The 20,431-nt window shown below is 36.1% G+C and overlaps 1 protein-coding gene across 1 annotated transcript in view; it reads left to right on the forward strand.

Moving 5' to 3' along the window:
• The window catches only part of tsu (40S ribosomal protein S12 homolog tsunagi), a 93,757-nt gene that overhangs the window by 48,329 nt on the left and 24,997 nt on the right, over positions 1-20,431 (forward strand). The window contains exon 4 of the mRNA XM_090377210.1: positions 5,769-5,905. Within this exon, the coding sequence (XP_090233336.1) occupies positions 5,769-5,905 (137 nt within the window). The remainder of the gene's footprint in view (positions 1-5,768; positions 5,906-20,431) is intronic.

The raw sequence follows: 20,431 nt of genomic DNA on the forward strand, positions 1-20,431 counted from the left end.
TACATACCAACTAAGAAATATTGTTCAAGGTTTAGGCCTAAGTGGATGTCAGATGAACTAATGAGACATATGGCAGAGAAGAAAAATGCATGGGATACATACAAATTAACACGTGACACAGAAGCCTATGATAGATACAAGTTGATCTGTAACCAAGTTACAAAGGAGGTTAGGCAGGCGAAGGCAGATTACGAGAAATCTTTGGCAAGGAATGCAAAGAAAAACAGCAAAGAGTTCTTTACTTATGTAAACTCTAGAAGGAAGGGGATGAATCAGATTGGTCCACTTGATATCGATGGCTCAACTGTTGATGATCCTGCTCAGGTAGCTAACAAACTAAATGAATATTTTGCATCGACATTCACACATGAGGAGTTATTTAGCAAGGGGAAAGCCAAGATTCCCTAGCTTACTGCTAGAGTATTCAACTCTAGCAGTAAGCTAGAGAATCTTGTAATAACTGAGAGTAAAGTGGAGGAGAAATTGTTGAAGATAAACACAAGAAAGGCACCCGGGATGGATGGGATCTATCCAGTTATATTAAAAGAGGCAGCAGAGGAAGTAAGCAAACCCTTAGCCATAATTATGAGAGCTTCCTTGGACTCAGGGGAGGTACCCACAGACTGGAGATATGCAAATGTGACCCCAATTCACAAAGAGCATCAAAGGCTGACACAAGTAATTATAGACCTGTGAGTTTAACTTCTGTTCCAGGAAAATTAATGGATCCACTAGTTAAAGAAGCACTGCAGGATCATTTAGACAAGACTTCAGTTATAGCTCGGACACAGCATGGTTTTGTTAAGGGGAAGTCTTGCCTGACCAATTTGATTGGATACTATGATGCAGTCACAAAGAAACTGGATGCAGGAAATAACTTTGATATTATATACTTGGATCTTAGAAAGGCTTTTGATACTGTTGCTCATGGAAGACTGCTGCACAAATTGGAGCAGTGTGACATTGGAGGCAAATTGCTGCTGTGGATAGAGGGGTGGCTGAGGGGGAGAAGACAGAGAGTGGTAATCAATGGACACTGCTTGTCGTGGACTAATGTTATTAGTGGGGTCCCTCAGGGCTCAGTGTTGGGTCCATTATTGTTTTCTGTATTCATAAATGATATTGATGATGGTATATCAAGCTTAATGTCAATGTTTGCAGACGATACAAAGGTAGGCAGAGTTGTCAAGGACACTACTGACACTATGCTGCTGCAACAGGATCTGGAAAGGTTGAGTAGATGGGCTGAGAGGTGGCAAATGAAGTTTAACATTGACAAATGTAAAGTACTACACATGGGAAACAGCAACCCCACAGCAACGTATCAATTCTGTGGTACTACACTGACAGTGGTAGAGAATGAAAGGGACCTGGGGGTGGTTGTGCTGGCAGATATGAAGTTTTCTGAGCAGTGTAGACGGGCTGCAAAAGTAGCTCATGGTGTATTGTCGATGATACAAAGGGTACTAGGAAACTTTTGCAATATGACACAACAATGAATCACAGGAAGCTGCTTGTTGCTGCATGTTGAGACATGTTCATACATGCATAGTAGCCGCCACGCCAAGTCGATGGGCTCAGTTATTCATTAGTAGTGAGAGTGTAAACTGCTTGTGATGGCATCGTGGTCACGAAATGAGATAAGGACAGTTTTGCGGTATAATTTCGTGCGTGGTTTAACCATAGACCAGTGCTTAGAAGAAATGACTCTTGCACTAGATGATGATTGTCCACATCGTACAACGATATTCAGGTGGTATAGAGAATTCCAAAGGGGAAATTTCACTCTGGAGGATTCTGAGAGGCCGGGAAGGCCACGAACGTCAGTTACGGAGGAAAACGTTACTGCTGTGAGGAAAATGCTTGACGAAAACAGGCGAGTGACCTACCAACAGATAGAGGATACTTTGGGCCTAAATGCACCAGCAATTCGTTCGATTCTGCAAGATCATTTGCACTTGAAGAAACTTTGTTCTCTCTGGGTGCCGCATCAACTGACTGAAGAGCAGATGACACGACGTGTGACTTGGTGCCGGGAGATGTTAAAAAAGTTTGATAAGGGACAATCTCGGTATGTGAACAACATCGTGACAGGTGACGAGACTTGGCTGTACTATTACGATCTGCCGACCAAGGCTCAAAACAAAGTTTGGGTCTTTGATGATGACGACACACCCGTAATTGTCAGAAAATCCCGATCTGTAAAGAAGAAAATGATAGCTGTATTTTTCAAATCGAGTGGAATTGTGGAACGTGTCGTTTTGGACACGCAGAAGACAGTCACAGCTAAGGGGTATACTGAACAATGCCTGCCTAAAGTCATTGGATCTATGAAGAACCTGCGGCCAAAGTCAAGAATGGACACCTGGTATCTCCATCACGATAATGCTCCAGCTCACCGCGCCAAAGCCTGCACCGAATATTTGACCACGATAGGACTAAACTTCTCGAGCACCCTCCCTACAGTCCAGACCTTGCTCCCTGCGACTTTGCACTGTTCCCGCATGTGAAAATGAAGCTAAAAGGGAGGCAGTTTTCCAGTGATGAGGACCTTCTACGGGCTTGGGACACGAGTGTGCTTTACTCCCTAGTGAAACTTGGCAGAACTGGTTTAAAGATTGGTTTCGGAGGATGGAGAGGTGTATTGAATGTAGAGGAAATTACTTTGAAAAAATTAAATAAACAAAGCTGTATTGCAAAACTTTCCTAGTACCCTTTGTATATAGGAATTTTTCTAGCAGGGATAAGGTGGTGATTATACCCTTGTATAAGGCAATGGTCAGGCCGCACCTGGAGTATTGTATACAGGTCTGGAGGCCTCATTTCAAAAAGGATGTAGAGCTGCTGGAACGAGTACAGAGAAGGGCAACAAGATTAGTGAATGGAACAAAGGGGTGCTCTTACGAAGAAAGGCTTAATTTTTGCAAATTATAGTGTCTGGAGACTAGGCGCCAGCGAGGTGATCTGATAGAGGTGTATAAAGCCTTGAATGGTTTAAGCATGCTCAGTGCTGATGGGATTCTTCCTCTCGCTCAGAATAATCTCCTGAGAAGGCATAAATTCAAATTGAGGAAAGACAGATGTAGGATAGACGTGCGGAAATTTGCCTTTAGCCAGCGGGTGGTTGGTTGGTGGAACAGACGTCCATCCCTTGTCGTGGAAGTTGATAGCCTAAATAAGTTTAAGGCTCAGCTGGACAGATATTTTGAACGAACAGAGGGGTGAAGTGGAAGTGGTTTTTTATTTTATTTTTTATTTTTTTGGCTGATGCTGCATAAGCTTGCTTTCTTGCATCAAATGCCTCTACTAATGCTAATGCTAAAACATTAAAAGTTTATTAAGATGTGGTAAAATAGTAAGCATAGTTACATGGCACTTTTAAAAGAGTTGAAAGATCACGAATCCAGTGACTTTAAGAATGGACAAAATAAGTGTATTAACATTTTTTCCATTTGATGAAAACACAGTTAACAGAGTGTTGGTACATGTGCAGAGCTGTGTCAAGACTTAAGCATCAGGTTGCCAACAAAGAAAATGCTGCTTCTCTCTGTAAACATGAAAAGGGCTGTGTTCTCTCCCTCAAACAATAAAAAGTGTGTTCATTTTGCTGTCATTGAAGCTGGTATCTAGATATGGCTGCTCTAAGGTGGCCAGGTTAACCTGGCCTTGTTTGTATACAATCATTGTTGCACAACCTTTTAAAGGGCCACATTATTATTATTATTATTTTGCTTTTCATTTGTGTGCTGTTAAATGAAATTGGCTCAATAAAATTCTCAAATATAACAGAATTTTTATTTGTGACATACAGTTATATTTTCACAATGGCTTCTGTAAATGTCAAGTATATGTTCAAAGAGAAGTATATCCTACGTAGTTGCATGGGGCTAGGTAGGTAGCCCTGCTTGTCTAAAATACTTATAATGCATTGATTAGTTATTATTTCTTTCTGTTTTATTGATTAACAGAACTGTGTGGATTCTGTAATATATCTTTTTTTTTTTTTTTTTCCATATTTTTCGCAGTTTTTTTTATGCATATTTTGAGTATTCTTGAATCACAGTGGTGTGGCCAGAATTGACTGTATAGTTATTTTAATTTTACACATGCTCTCTCTCTCTCTCTCTCTCTCTCTCTCATATATATATAATATACTATTAAATGACATATATATAATAAATATAAAATAATATAACATATATATGAATATAAAATTGGTATTCTGTATTATAATATTACAACTATTGTATTTTTTTTAAAGTTTATAACAATGTTTTGTATTATTTTTTATTCATTTTCCCAAAATAATTGTGAATGCTGTTGCCATTTCAAATAAAATTTAATATTCATATCTGTAAGAGTTGTTTTTAAATTTTTTTTTTTTTTATTTTAGAAAAATATTTTTCACGTGTCTATGTAACTTCCTTCTTGGACTGGGTTGTTGACAACCGAACAAACAAAGGCAGTTTCTTTTGCTTGTTTACAGTAAATTTTTACACTCTTTGCAAATTAGAATGTAGAAGATTGAAGGTTCAGTAAGTGTTTGCTTTGTATCATTTGCAAGTTATGGATTGGTCAGTGTTTCAAAACTTTATTTCTGCTTGCTGCCTGCAAGAAAATAATGGGACTGTGTTTTGACATTTCTTCTGTAATGATTTTTTGTCTCTGTGCTTGTCTAATAACTGAAGAAAATAATAAAATATTGGTGCCACTGAGTCTCAAACAAGCAAATGAAACAAATAGTGCCATTTTATTTTGATCACATTTTTCTCCATTGTGACAGCAATTAAAAACATTGCTTTCTTGGCAACAGTATGATAATAGATTGATTTGAAGTTATTGAGGATCATTATGGATTACAACCCTTATTTCTATGTGAGAAATTGTTATGAAGTACAATGTGGGTGACCTTTTAGTCCTGTGCAACCACTTAAGGACTTGTTACACTTAAGGACTTGTTAATATTGCAACCACTTAAGGACTTGTTAATATTGCAACCACTTAAGGACTTGTTAAATTATTAATATAAAGTTTGTTGTTTTAATCTCTTTTGATGCATATCCTCCTGTATTTACTATAAAGTTTCAGAAACGCGGAAGAAGCAGGATAGTACACGGGTTTTGCATTTGTCATATTGTCTTGTACTGTGTGATTTCTGGCTTATTGCCCACTTCAAAGAGAGGCTGCAAGTTTGGAAATTTGCAGTTATCAAAGCTTGAGAGGCAATATTGTAGGATATTATAGAAAATGATTTCCAGAAAGCATTTGTAATGCTTCCCTTAAATGTGATGAATATGAATTCCCATTGTAAATAAGCAACATAGCTTTAAAGCTTTTACTTCAACTGTCTATGAAAACATGCTGGTCTTCTGGGTTGCAACCATTACTATGTCCATTACCATCAGTTGTCAGAAAGACCAGTTAGATTGAAATTGATGAAATGAGACTTAATAAATTAAAATAAATGCAATGTTTTAAATATATTTTAATGTAATCATAATGCACTTATTACTTTTTATCAAATTTATGTTTGGGCCTTTAAACTGTCTTTTATTTTTAGTTGTACTCAGTTTTAGTCATTGTGATATTCTCTCAAATTGTTTTAAACATGTGCACTTCAAATTTAAAAATTAATAGTATTTTAAATTTGACCCTTTTTTGTATTGAAAATAAAATTTTTATGGTAATTATAATACTAAGTAGTGAAAATCATTAAAATTATTTAGATATTTTTATGCCAAGAGTGTAATATGGCATTTAATTTTTAGCTGTTGAGGGCTGGATATTATTTGTTACTGGTGTCCATGAAGAAGCACAAGAAGATGATATTTATGATAAGTTCTCTGAATATGGAGACATTAAAAACCTTCATTTGAATCTTGACAGACGAACAGGCTTTTTGAAGGTAAAATATTATAAATAATATATTGAACTAATTTTTTATTGTATATTTTCTAAGAATTTGTAGACAGTTCTACAGTTGTTTTTTATCTCAGTGGAGCACTGAGTTTGCTTAGTGCAGAAACCATATATTTTTATTATATTATATATCAGGGCTGTTCAATAAAGAATGATCATAATTTTTCATGAACAACCGCTTGCTATTCCTAGTAATAAAGTACTGCTTGCTATTTCTAGCTGAACTGCAGAATTGAAGACAAAAACCAATCTGCATCACATAGCAACTGTGCAGTTGACTCATGCACACTGTGACCTTGATGATCAGTCAAGTTTATGCCCATCCAGTTTCACTTACATAACAATGGATGTTGATATGTGAGGAACATTTACTTTTATTGTATAAAGTGGTACCTGCTAAAACTTTTGCAACACTGCTAGTTAATTTAGAGAATTACAAACCAATCCCCTGCTTGCCCATTTGTGGGGGGGAAGGATCTTAAAAAAACAGTAAGTAATAACAATAATAACTAGAAAAAAATACACTTACATATAGGAAACAATTCAAGTTCCAGATTAAGGCCCTGCTGAAGATAGAACTGCCAGCACAATGAGCTTGAACTCTGTAGAATCACAAACTGCACAAGGAGCTGGAGTTGCAGTGGATATAGCAAACTCATGCCTCCACCAAAGCAAAGCCATTCAGAATGATTGCCAAGAACTCTAGGTAATTCAGCACTACACCATACCGCATTACCAATCCAAGGCTTCCAGAAGCAGAAGTTTCTTCCGCCTAACAAATTAACTCTTAGATCGCTATACTCCTCATAGCTGTATATAATGTTCCCATGATTCCCTTTTGCCACAATGGCAACTAGATCTTTTAGTGATTCCTAAATTGTGCAACTTTGCATTAATCGAACCATGACCAGTCAACAGGAACATATACGTGACGAACAGTATGCTGCTCTCAAATTTTGTTTCTGTCTCAAGAAAACATCAGCTGAAGTGTATGAAATGTTAATCTGCACTTCCATATAGCACAGCTCACAGGTGATTTAGAATGGTTAAAGATGGGCTTAATTCAGTGGTCTCAAACTGGCGGGCCGCATCCAGCCCCCAAAGCAATTTTACATGGTCCACGAATACATTTCAATTATGTATTTGTTGTAAATACGGTGCTTATAGTTTTAGAGACATATAGATATGGACTGAGCTTATGTGTACGACTGCTATCGAAGGAAAAAATTATAGAATGAATAGGTTGGGGCTTTGTCTTTGTCACTGTATGCTTGTATGCCAGGCCATGTGACTGGGGTAAGGTGGGAGAACTTCCCACGTCGGTACAATCAGTAAATTTAGTTCGCCAGCCGACATTTGGTGGCGCTTCAGTATTCTGGTGTTTCTGATTTTTTCTATTGAGTTGGTACTTCTGATATATATTTTCCTTGAATCAGTCACTAGTTGGTTAGCTGGATGCACAGCTGCGCAGTTCACATTGTTATATAGATGGAGACAAACTAACGTACAGCTTGTAAAACCTTTTTATTTGTGCTTGTTGTTAGATCTATAATGTAGATCTAACGATAAACGATAGGTATTGATATAATGTAGATTCTACATTATATCAATACCTATCGTTTAGAATTGTGCATAACTTTTGAGTGTTGCTTTCATACGAAAGCAAACAAAATTCATCTTGTTAAATTAAAGTTGTAAATAAAATTATAATAGTGATTTTAATTAATAGATTAAACTGCAAGCCATGTCTTTAACAAAGGGTAAAAGAAAAGAGGACGAAGAAGGACGTGTTTTTCAAGATAAATGGGAAATTATGTACTTTTGTGGTGTTGTGCGCAATAAAATTGTGTGTTTTATTTGTAATAAGGGAATATCAGTTCCAAAAGAATACAATTTACGTCGCTATTATGAAATGAATCATAAAGAAAAATTTGAAATGTTGGAAGGCAAATTGAGGGAAGAAAAGTTACAGTTTCTGAAATCTGGCTTATAACGACAACAAAATTTTTTTTTACTGAAGCAAATAAATCAATGCATGTGAAGCAATAGTTCACACAAGTTTTGCTCTCGCACACATCATTACAAAACAAATTTACTGATGGCAAATTCCTTAAAGATTGTGTGATTAAGTCTGTTGAACTTCTTTGTCCTGACAAACAACAATTATTTAAAAATATTAGTTTGTCAGCCAACACGGTAGCGGAACGTATTAACAAAATTGCTAGTGATTTACGATGTCAGTTAAAAGAAAAAAGTATAGATTTTGCAGCATTCTCAGTAGCAGTTGATGAGAGTACTGTCATCACAGATATAGCACAACTTGCCGTTTTCGTACGAGGTGTTAGTGATGAATTTGAAGTAATTGAGGAATTACTGGAAATAATTCCTATGAAATGAAAAACTGGTGCACAGGATATTTTTTCTGAAATAAAAACTGTAATATATAAATTAAGTTGGGATAAAATGGTTGGATTTGCAAGTGATGGTGCAGCTGCTATGGTTGGTAAAAAAAAATGGAGTAGCGATAAAATTAAGAAATATAGGGAAAGAAGAAAAATTTCAGAATAATTTTTGCACTATACATTGCATCATTCATCAAGAAGCACTTTGTGCCAAAAGTTTGCAGATGGATAATGTTATGGAAACAGTAACTGAACAGTAAACTTTATCCGTGGACGAACTCTGAATCATCGAGAATTTGTTGCATTGCTTGAAGAAATTGAAAGTGAGTACGGAGAAATGATTTATTATAATGAGGTGAGGTGGTTAAGTCGAGCTGCTGTATTAAAACGGTTTTTTGATTTAATAAATGAAATCAAAATTTTCATGACACAAAAAAATAAAACCACATAATGATACATGGATAACAGATTTAGCATTTCTTGTTGACTTCACCGACCATTTAAATATTCTCAATAAAGAGCTGCAAGGAAAGAATAAACTTATCACTGACATGTATGCTTGTATTAAAGCTTTTAAAGTTAAATTGCAATTATGGGAAACACAACTGGAATCAAATTTTGTACATTTCCTACATCTTAAATCCTGCCCTATTATTTCAAATTAAAAATCTCAAGAATATGCAAGAAAAATAGCATTATTACGACAAGAATTTGAAAAATGATTTAAAGATTTTAATGATTTGGAGTCTGATTTTACATTATTTTCATTACCATTAAAAATAAACGTGAATAACACACCAGAAAATCTACAAATGGAGCTAATTAATTTACAGTGTGATATAAATCTTATTCAAAGATTTGAAGATACAGATTTGATTAACTTTTATTCGTACTTGTCAAAAGATAAATACCTTCAGTTACGAATTTTTGCAATAATAATAATTGCTTTGTTTGAGAGTACATTTATAAGTGAACAGTTTTTTTTTTGCAGTTGAAAATTAATAAGTCTAAGAAAAGAACCCGATTGACCAATGAGCATATACAATCCGTGATGAAGATAGTTTCTAGTAATTTTTCTCAAAGGCTACAAACTTTATCAGAATCGAAATGCCATAAAGTGTCAAGTTGTAGTAAGAAATAAAGAAGTTTATAATTATTTACATATATTTTCTGTATGTGTCGAATAAATTTTCAATTGAACCATGTTTGAGGCAAATTAAATTTTAAAAGTAAAATTTCCAAAACTTATTATAAACTTACATGCAACACACCACACACACACGCGTCACGCCAGGTTATAAAGGGGTGGTATCCATACACTAGGGGTAAGTACGGTGCAATATATACATATTCACTCTCACTTTGTTAAAAAAAAAAAAAAAAATTCCAGCCCGTCAGCTGCTTTCAGATTGTGCATTCGGCCCGCATGCTATTTGAGTTTGAGACCACTGGCTTAATTCATTCACCAAAATTGGTGGTTTTTCAGGACCACCAAAATTGGTGGTCCTGAAACTCCAACCACTGCTGTCACCACAGAGACCATAAACACTGCTTCTGTATTTGTTGTTATTTGGTTTTTAGGAGCATTAGCAACTAAGGCCATATTGCTCCGGGAATATGCGGTGGTCATTCCCTGACCTTTCCGCATCCTCCATATTTGGTGGTCACGGGCTCGAACCCTGGTCTAATCAAGAAGCATGTGCTACGCATTGCTGCTCCTGCCCACCTGGCTACGGAGACACCTGTATTTGTGAGAGAAGTTGTTGTATAACAGTAAGGCAACTGTCAGGTTGAGATTATCAGTAGGAAGCACACCTGGTATTCTCCATGACCATTTGTATATGACACATGTTTGTGTATGCTGGGTTCCTAGACTACTCACACCTGAACAAAAGTTTGCATGGAGATTTGTCAGGAGCTGCAACAGATGGTTACTAAAGATGGTGAGGTTCTGCACAAGGTGATAATGGCAGATGAGACTTGGCTTCATCATTTTGACCCAGAAAGTAAACAGTAAAGCTCTGTTTGGAAGTCTCTGTCATTGCCAACATCAAAAAAAAAGTTGTGGCTTCTGCAGGAAAGGTTATGGTCATCTCCTTTTTGGCATTCAAGGAATGGTTTACCAGCATGTTGTGCCACATCATACAACTGTTGCAGAATCTTACTACATAACTGTCTGCACCCTTCACGGGATCACATTTGTTGCAAATGACCACAACTGCATGCAGGTGGATGAATGCTGCATCACGACAACGAAGACCTCATATTGAAATCAACAAAAAAAAAGTTGTGGCTTCTGCAGGAAAGGTTATGGTCATCTCCTTTTTGGCATTCAAGGAATGGTTTACCAGCATGTTGTGCCACATCATACAACTGTTGCAGAATCTTACTACATAACTGTCTGCACCCTTCACGGGATCACATTTGTTGCAAATGACCACAACTGCATGCAGGTGGATGAATGCTGCATCACGACAACGAAGACCTCATATTGCTTGTATTGTTGTCGAGTACTTAACTATCATTAATGTCAAATGCGTTCCCCATCCACCCTGCAGCCCTAATCTTGCACCTAGCAATTTTTTTATTATTTCCAAAGTTAAAGAAAAGTGCAAGGAAAACGTTTTGAGTCATCAGAAGTTGTAAATACAGTAAGCGTCGGTTATAGTGATCACTGGTTATTAGAATCAGCCGCTCAATAGAATCAAATTTCGAAGAACTGATCCAAATCAGTAAAATGCACTACACTTTCGTTTACTAGAATCGCATTTTCGGTTATAAGAATCAGTTTTGAACGCCTCTGTGATATTTTTCTAAAGCACATTTATAGAGGTTACAACCATAAAACAAAAATAATTTGCAGTTTCCAGTTTATTGAGCTTTTCTGTTAGTGCAATAAATGGGTAGTAAACTCGATCTTATTCATTTGCGATAATACCAATAGCTGGAATTCTGTGTTTTCACGTTATTATGGTGAAATGTGTTTCCCCTTCGCTGAAATCTGCTCTTCATTTCTATATCTAAACTTCGTCTCACTTGCCTGTGTCGTGTTAGTTGCAATTTGTGTATGCCGTGTGCTTTGTTATTGATTGAAGCTTATCTTTTTTACTGTGTTTTAAATTTTACTACCAAAAAAAAATGTCAGTGAACAGAAAGAGAGTGAATTTGAGCGTAAAAGATAAGTTGTGAATTATAGAAACGTACGAAAAATTAAACTTAGGTAATGTCTCAAAGGGAAGTGGCAGTAAAATTAGGAGTGCCTCGGTCATCTTTGTCAAAATTGTTAAAATCACTTCACACATTAAACACTAATATGATTAATGAAACCAGAAAAAGGAAGCGTGAAGGGAAATGCCAAACAGTAGATAAAGCTCTGTTTGTTTGGTTCAAATAGGCCAACTCATTTAATGCGCCAATCAATTGTAGCATTTTTCTTCAAAAAGCTAATGATTTTGCTGAAAAACTACACAGTTTAAGGTGACGGACGGATGGCTGACAAGATGGAAGGAGAGGCATGATATTGTTTACAAAAAACTTCATGGAGAAAAACAGGATTCCAATGGTTTTGCAGCTGACACCTGGTTGAAAACCCCTTGGCAAACTGTGTTAAGCACTTATAATTCTAAAGACATTTTTAATACAGATGAAACTACCTTCAAATACTACAGCACTGATTCAACCTCTCGACCAGTGAATAATAAAAACCTTTAAGACCTTTTATAGATCGGATATGAGGTGAAGAATCGTCCAGTCTATAGATGAAGGTTTGGGAACATCATCCGATATTGCAAAGCAGATAACTGTTCTAGATGCACTTCATATGACAATGAGTGCCTGGAATGAAGTTTCGAAACCTGCATTAGCAACTGTTTCAAAAAATGTTGATTAATTATTCATGATGGACAAATAAGTCACGATACTGATCACGTTGAAAAGCCTGAAGACATAGGTGAACAGGAGTTTAATGATTGGATGGACATAGATGGTGATCTACAAGTTACTACAGCTTTAACAGATGAAGAAATTGCCCAGTCTGTTACTGGTAATTTCGCTCAGGAGGAAAATGAAGATGGACCTGAACAAATTCCAGTTACAAAACAGCAAACTCGTGAAGCTATAGCTGTCCTGAAGAGAGCTTTGGAAGAAACTGGCGCAAGTGATCGTGAATATAGACTTTTATACAATATTTGTCGATTTTCACTTATTAGAATCGCCATTTATTAGAATCAAAATTCAATTTTCAAACATGATCACTATAACTGGCACTTACTGTTCATGGAGGCAATTGTCAAAAATTGGCTTCCATCATGTTTTTGAAGAATGGCAGAAATGTTTGCATTTCATCAAATGGGGATTACTTTGAAAAGGACCATCAAAATATGAATTATTATTAAAGGTATGTTGTGAAAAAAAAATATGCTCATTCTTTATTGAACAGCCTTCATATATTGTGCATGTTTTATTAAATATGAATTGTTTGCTGTAGAATTTCTTTTGGACAAATTTTTATCTTTAGAAGATGAGAGATCCTGCCTGTGCTTTAAAAGTCCATTCAGCTTGCATGATTTTAGAATGAAAGAATTACATATATTGTTAGTGCTTGGAAAAATAAAAACAGTATTTATATTTAAGGCATTATACTTTTTTATCCAGTGGATAAAATAATTATCCAGCCAGCATTCTCCCCAGGACCTATCGAATGGGTGCACTGCCCGGTGAATTTAACTGACCGCCCAGCTAAAATTTAAGTGATTCCCACGGTACCGTATGGTACTGCTCACTGATCTTGATTAATATTAATTTGAACATACTCTGTGATCGTAGTCAATGTGGCAGGAGTATATAATGTTAAATTATGCAATTAATATTTGCTCTGGATCACTTAAGTCACTTTAATAAAGAACAGAAAATTTTATAATATTGCGAAGTATTACACTTCCCCACCCGGCTACTTCATATTGCCACCTGGTTGGCAAAATTTTCTGGGTAGAACCCTGCCAGCCATTAATTTTTGTACTGTTTACATGGATTAATGATTGCAATGGATCCCGTTGTCTGGTATCGGACCCTCTTGGCCTGTAGGAATATATAGCGGTCATCATTGGGTGCTGTTTTTCGTTGACAACCACCACTGGTCCTTCGATCAGCTGTACCTGTCGTTCTGAAGGCTGACCATGCATGTGAGACGATGCTATGGGCGATACAGAACTCTGCAGCCACACTCCTCGCACTTCGACTTTGCCAATTATTCAACCCTGGGTAAAGTCATCCAGATATTTTCTACTGGCCATTTCGTTGTCTGTAGCACTGTATGAAATCAATCGAACGTCTGAAACAATCATGCTGCTCACCATTTGGTAATTTGCACATAACTGCTGCTTTTATCTGTTTATGTGAGCCCTCATCACGATTCAAATTTTTGAATGTGCACCAGCTTTCTACTGAACGGCCACAGTTATGCAAATCACCGCAGGCTGTTTTGTTTGATTTTGTGGTCGTAACCTTTAGTAATAGTGTTGGTTCTTAAATTTTGCACATCAATGTATAATTTATTAGAGTTGTTATTCAGTTTATTTGAAGTGGTGCAATACTGATGCAGCAGTTTCTGAAGGTGGAACATGCTCCTTATTGTTACGGCAAAGGTGGTGTGTATTTAATACTTTCCTACAGTGGAATTTTTATTTTTTAAAATTTTTTTCCATGCCTCTGTCAACTGGGTGTTTTGTTTTGACTGCATATGATATCACTGAATTGCCTGGCAATGGGTATCCTTGACCTTGAAGATGTGTTTAAGTCATACTGTAGTACAACCATGAGCAATTATTCTAGAATGATATCTGTGGACTACCATTGTTTTAAAGTGATTTGGCTTAGTAGTTGTGTGTGTAAACAAGAAATACTACCAAAAAGAAAGTGTAGTTAACAAAATAAACTAAAAATTGCTGGTTGAGTGCAAAATGGAAACTTTTGAAATTGGCTGTTGAATAATGATGTGGATATACAGATAGGGAGATATGTTTTTAAAAAATAAAATGGCATGGTAAAATCTGTACCATCATTGAGGCTAATTGTGGCATGTCCAAAAGAAAAACAATGAAATGAGCAACACTTAAAAGTTTTCAGTGTATGAACAGGGCCTCACTTGAGGATATTCAGGCCCTAGGCAAAAGTATATTTAGGGGCCCCTGTAAAAATGTTTATTATGAAATGACATTTAATTTTTGGATTAATAATAATGATAAATGTATAAGTTTTGGTGGTTTGTGAAGTCATGGTACCAATGGTGCATTGAAAAAGTCATCTTGTCAATAATTCTTGCTTGAAACTGCTTTTTTAAATTACTGATATTATATTCATTAAAGAGATCTCCGGAGTCAGGAACTCTGATTCATTTTTAATGCACTAAAAACAGACTCAAACAAAATAAAATACAATAAAATAAAAGTGTAGTTAAAAGCACTAAAAAGATTAAAACCACTATACAACAATAGCTTTTGGTGGCTGCAGCTGCCTTCATCAGCTGAAATGGTTATGGGTTATCCAAATAATATATATATATATATATACCTTCCAGCAGGTCTGCAATGCCCCCCCCTCACAGCACATGCTCAGTATTAACTTCCTGTTCATTGAGACCGGAAGTGACTCGGGCACAAACCATTCTAAACCGTTTGTCCCTCCCTAAGATAAGAGACTCAAAGAATGGATGGATAGGGCAGCTCTTATCCCTGTTAATACAGTACTGTAGCATCCAGACGAGCATATCCACAAGCTCTCTAGCCACTTCCGGTTCAAGAAACCGTGGGCTCTATCAACAACCACTGCTCCTTTGGCTGAAATACCATGCCCAGTCTCCCAAGCATGTTCGGCTATGGCTGAATCTCCATAAACAGCTATCTTGATGGCTCTATCACGTTCACCCAGGCGATCACATAATCTACACTTTGTTTCTCCCACATAACACTCCCCACACTCTGGGCACTCAACCTTGTATATGTCTCTGCTGTTATCACCAGTGTCAATGCGATCTTTAACCGTGGACACCACTATGTGAAGTCTCTGGCCAGGAAATTGTACACAGCGCATCTGATGCAAACATAGTATACGTACAATAGGTTCAGAGCTCTGTCCAGGTTTTTGGCAGAGCTCATATCCCCCATGATGGGACGTTCTGACCTTACCATTAAGAATAGTAGTGATTTCGTACAGTTTGTCCATACTCAGGAGATAGAAGAAGGGGAAATGGTGGTATCCTTTAACATTATTTCTTTGTTCACCCGTATACCCATTAAACATGGTTTGGATTGTATGCAGGTAGCTTTGGAAAGAGATGATGACTGGAAAGATAGGACGGCATTGAACTGTGAAGATTTATGTAAAGGAATCAGTTTGTGTATATCTAGTACTACTATGTTGTTTAGAAACATTATGTATCAGTTGGTGCATGGTGTGGCCCTGGGTTTGCCCATTAGTGCGGTTATAGCCAACTTGGCTATGGAAGGGGTTTGAAGGTAGGACGTTGATGAGTACTCTTCCATCCCCAGTACAGTTGTGGAAGAGATATGTCAATGATACTTTTACAGTGATACGGAGGGGCCGGGATAATGAAGTGCTCAGTTGGTTGAATGACGTTTCGCCCTATATTCAGTTTACCTCAGAAGTGAAGGGGCTGTTCCTTTCCTTGATGTGTACAGGGAAGGCCGACGCTTGAGAACTAAGGTTTATAGAAAACCTATGTGTCGTGGCTAGTACACACATTTTAAATCAGCTCAGGCCGGTGGCCATAAGAAGAGTGGTTAAGGCGTTGATGGGAAGGGTGGGGTATCATTGTTCCTCCTCCGAAGAGAGAGATGATGAGGTTAAGACAGGTTACGGCTGACCTCAAAGTATGTGGCTATCCCCAGAGTGTTATTGATGGTTGTAGGGGTCATAGGGATGTTTTTACACATAGGGCTACCACATACATTCCCTGTTATGTGTATCTCTGAACTCATTGTGCGTATGCTACGTTCGTATCAGATGTGCTGTGTACAACTTCTTGGCCAGAGACTCCACATAGTGGTGTCCACAGTTAAAGATCGCATTGACACTAGTGATAACAGTGAGATGATTTACGAGGTTGAGTGCCCGGAGTGTGGGGGAGTGTTATGTGGGAGACACAAAGCGTAGATTATGTGATCGCTTGGGTGATCATGATAGAGCCATTAAGATAGCCGATTATGGAGGTTCAGCCATAGCTGAACATGTTTGGGAGACTGGGCATGGTATTTCACCTAAAGGAGCGGTAGTTGTTGATAGAGCCCATGGTTTCTGGAACCGGAAGTGGCTGGAGAGCTTGTGGATATGCTCGTCCAGACGCTGCAGTATTAATAGGGATGAGGGATGAACGGTTTAGAATGGTTTGTGCCCGAGCCACTTCCGGTCCCAATGTACGGGAAGTTAATACTGATCATGTGCCAGAGGGGCATCTCAGAACTGCTGGAAAGTATATATATATATATTATTTGGATAACCTGTAACCATTACAGCCAATGAAGGCAGCTGCTGCTGCTGAAAGCTATTGTTGTATAGTGGTTTTAGTGATTTTAACTACGCTTTTATTTTATTGTACAGACTTATTTTATATTAAAGCTTTATTTTATATTATATTATATTTTGTTTGAGTCAGTGTTTAGTGCATTAAAAGTGAATTACTGATATTATACTATTCTGTCCTAAGATGAGGCAGTTATTGGTTCAATACATACAGTTGAATACTTATTTGATACAGATGAATATATTTCACAAAACAAAAATTAACCTGCAGAATATCAAACATAGAAAGGTGACTAATTAGGAGAATATATTAGTTACTTAGAGACTTAGTCATATTGTTAAATAAGATGTTTATTCAATTATTCCCAATGATTTGAAACATCTAATACTCGACAAAACAAAATGAAAATTAAGACACAAATAAAATATAAAAATTCACTACAGAAAAGGACAAAATATACCATTTATGTAAAACAGAGGTTCCCAACCCATGGGTCCGACCCCTTTTTGTGTTGTAAGGAAGTGAGAAATAAGACCTAAACATAATACTTGACATTGTAATTACTAAAATGTCGACAATGTAATTGACAACACTCCTTCAAGATCCCCCATTGTAGTTCCTGCAATGTCATGTTTTATGATTTTGGTTGTGCCCATTGCAATTTAAGGGCTCTAAGCATGTCTAGTTTGCCTAGGCCTAAGATAGGCCCTATGTGTGAATGATTCCCGAAACGTGCAGAAGGCACTCTAATTTTGGGACCTTTGCTATTAGAAAAGTCCAGTTTAGTGAGCAGTATTTATAGTGTGGTTGTACTTGCACTTTAAAGTTAAAAATGCATACACTACACTGTAAATAGTTCTAAATGTTTTATACTGTGCTATATTGTCTTGTATTACATTACTGCAGGGTCACCAATTAATTTTCATTGGAGTCCGTATTAGAAAAAAATATCTTATCGCAGTCTGCATGCTTGAAATTAAAATAAAATTCGTTAAGTAGAGGTCTGACTTTGTTCATTTGCCACATTTCTTGAATTCTAATACAATTAATGATGTGGATCAAAAGTCAAACCATGGAGGAATACTAATTCACATGGTCATCACCAATAGGTATTTTGAGGATTTTTTTTTTTTTTAATGTAATAAATCCCTAATGCAACTACACCAAGGAAGTTAAAATCTAATCCATATCCACTGTTTTATTTTTTATTGGCAGTTAAATCATTTGTTTGTTTTCGATGAAAAACATTGTGTTTTTATCTCATTAAATCCAAGCTACATATATTATCATGCTGTAAAGGAAATACAACTGCATCACAGGTTGCCCCACTACTGCACAACTTGAAATATACAAACCAAATTTGAATAGTATTAAAAACAAAAGGCTTTTTTTTTTTATTTTTTGTAATGGCATGGAGCATTACAGCAAATTTCAATTATCCACTGTAGCCTTGTATATTTGGTTTGTATATTTCAAGTTGTGCAGTAGTGAGGCAACCCGTGATGTAGTTGTATTTCCCTTACAGCATGATAATATATGTAGTTAAGAGAATTATTTATTTTGACTGAATTACAATACTGCAATGCAGGAGTCACCAATTGGTGGACGTTGGCACAGTCCGGACTGGCCTGCTAATTGACCGTGAGGCAATCCACGATGCAGTTGTTATCCTTTACAGCATGATGTATGTAGCTTGGATTTAATGAGATAAAAACTCATTTTTCATAGAAAACAAACAAATGACTGAGCTGCTAATAGAAAATAAAACAGTGGATATAGATTAGATTTTAACTTCCTTGGTGTAGGTGTATTAGGGTATCTGCTACATAAAAAAAAAAAAATACCTATTAATGATGACCATGTGAATTAGTATTTTTTGACTTTTGTTTCAAATCATTAATTGTATTACAATCCAAACAGTGTGGCCATAAAAAAAAAATCATTTCTCTTGCAAGCAGGATGCATGATGTACAAAATGTACCTTGTGCACTTGTAACTTTTTTGTCAGCATTAACTTTATTCAAATGAAAAAACAAGGGTGGGGGTGATTCCCAAATATCCAAAGCACATTCATTTCTGATAGGTGTTGCATAATGTGGATCGATACTGTCAGGATTAATTTAAGATCTAAAAACAATGAAAAACATTGATATAGACGTGTCCAGTGCTGAACAGATATGGAACTATGTTTGTTTGAATTTAAAAAAAATTGCTATTGAGTTTTCGGTAGTAAAAAATAATAATAAAATAAAAAGAATGAGCAAATCTAGTGCGAATACTCATTGCAGTATAGATCTAATTTATTATTTTTTATTACCATTGAAAGCTCTGTAGCCATTTTTTAAAATTCAAACAGCCTCTGTAAGCCTCTGTAACTGTTCAGAATTGGACATGCTTCTATAAACTTTTTTTATTGTTGTCAGGTCCAAAATTGATCCTAAAAGTATAACCCATGTTATGTTATGATAAAATAATTATTATCATAATAATTATTGTATCTGGTGATATATTAAGGATTTCTTATGTGCTATGATGTAACAACTAGATCATAAGTATAGCATAGCTTACATTTCAGCACTCACCTCATAGTTGACCGCTTGGTTTGATGAAACTTATAACAGGTACATACATAGTAGTTATAAAACTTTTAAATTCCGATTAGTAACTATTCGTAACTTAGTGTAATTATGAATTTTAAAAAAAATTAAAAATTATGAGCTTTAAAACATGTTAAAATTTGCCTAAGAAAGGAAAGTGCACATTCCATTCTATAGTTGTCTTATTAAATTCATGTACTAAAAATTAAAACGAGATAAAAGCTTAATAGCTGCGCACGAGCGACTTTCGAAACCGTCCGTGGTTAGCTTTAGTGGAAAGAGAAGAACATGCGAAGTATGTTATATACTGGTTAAGTTCTCAAAATGCATTTCAGTGCACATGGAAACTTTATACGTGCTAAAGTCCAAATAGGGGAGAAGTTGATTGGAACTTCCATGTTTAATATGTTCAACGATGTGTGGTGCTTAAACCACTCAATGATGAGAGCCTCATTTTGAAGAATTTTATAACTAAAATTCAGTTTAACTACTGTAATAGCTGATTCAATATGTGAGTTATGATTACAAGGTTGAACATGTTATGTTAATTCTGTACTCGATCAATTAGATTTGAAGCTATTAAAGTGGTAGTAGACACGTGTGTCAGAAATTTTTGAAGTCCCAAATTTAGCTGTTGTACTTCCAATGTAATATGCTTGACAATCTGATTGACTTTTATTAAAATTTATAATGTTATTATAATCCTGTGTCGTATACTCATATGTTGTCCTGTATGAATTAAATTTAGAACCTAATTTATTGTAAGATGTAAATATTAACTTGATATCTGTATTCTTAAAAATCTGTCGAAGCCATCTAGCATATTGTATGGAAGGACAATAAGAGGTCTGTGTATCTTATTCAAATGGTTGTTAATGTTGTCAGGACTATTAATACTATTATGGACTTTAGTAATGGTTTCTTTTATTAGTTGTAATGGATATTTCCTATTGATAAATTTTTTTAGTGAGGTATTG

Source organism: Mastigoproctus giganteus, chromosome 7 (assembly GCF_048544385.1).
Source record: "Mastigoproctus giganteus isolate SK-2022 chromosome 7, ASM4854438v1, whole genome shotgun sequence".
Classification (NCBI taxonomy): domain Eukaryota; kingdom Metazoa; phylum Arthropoda; class Arachnida; order Uropygi; family Thelyphonidae; genus Mastigoproctus; species Mastigoproctus giganteus.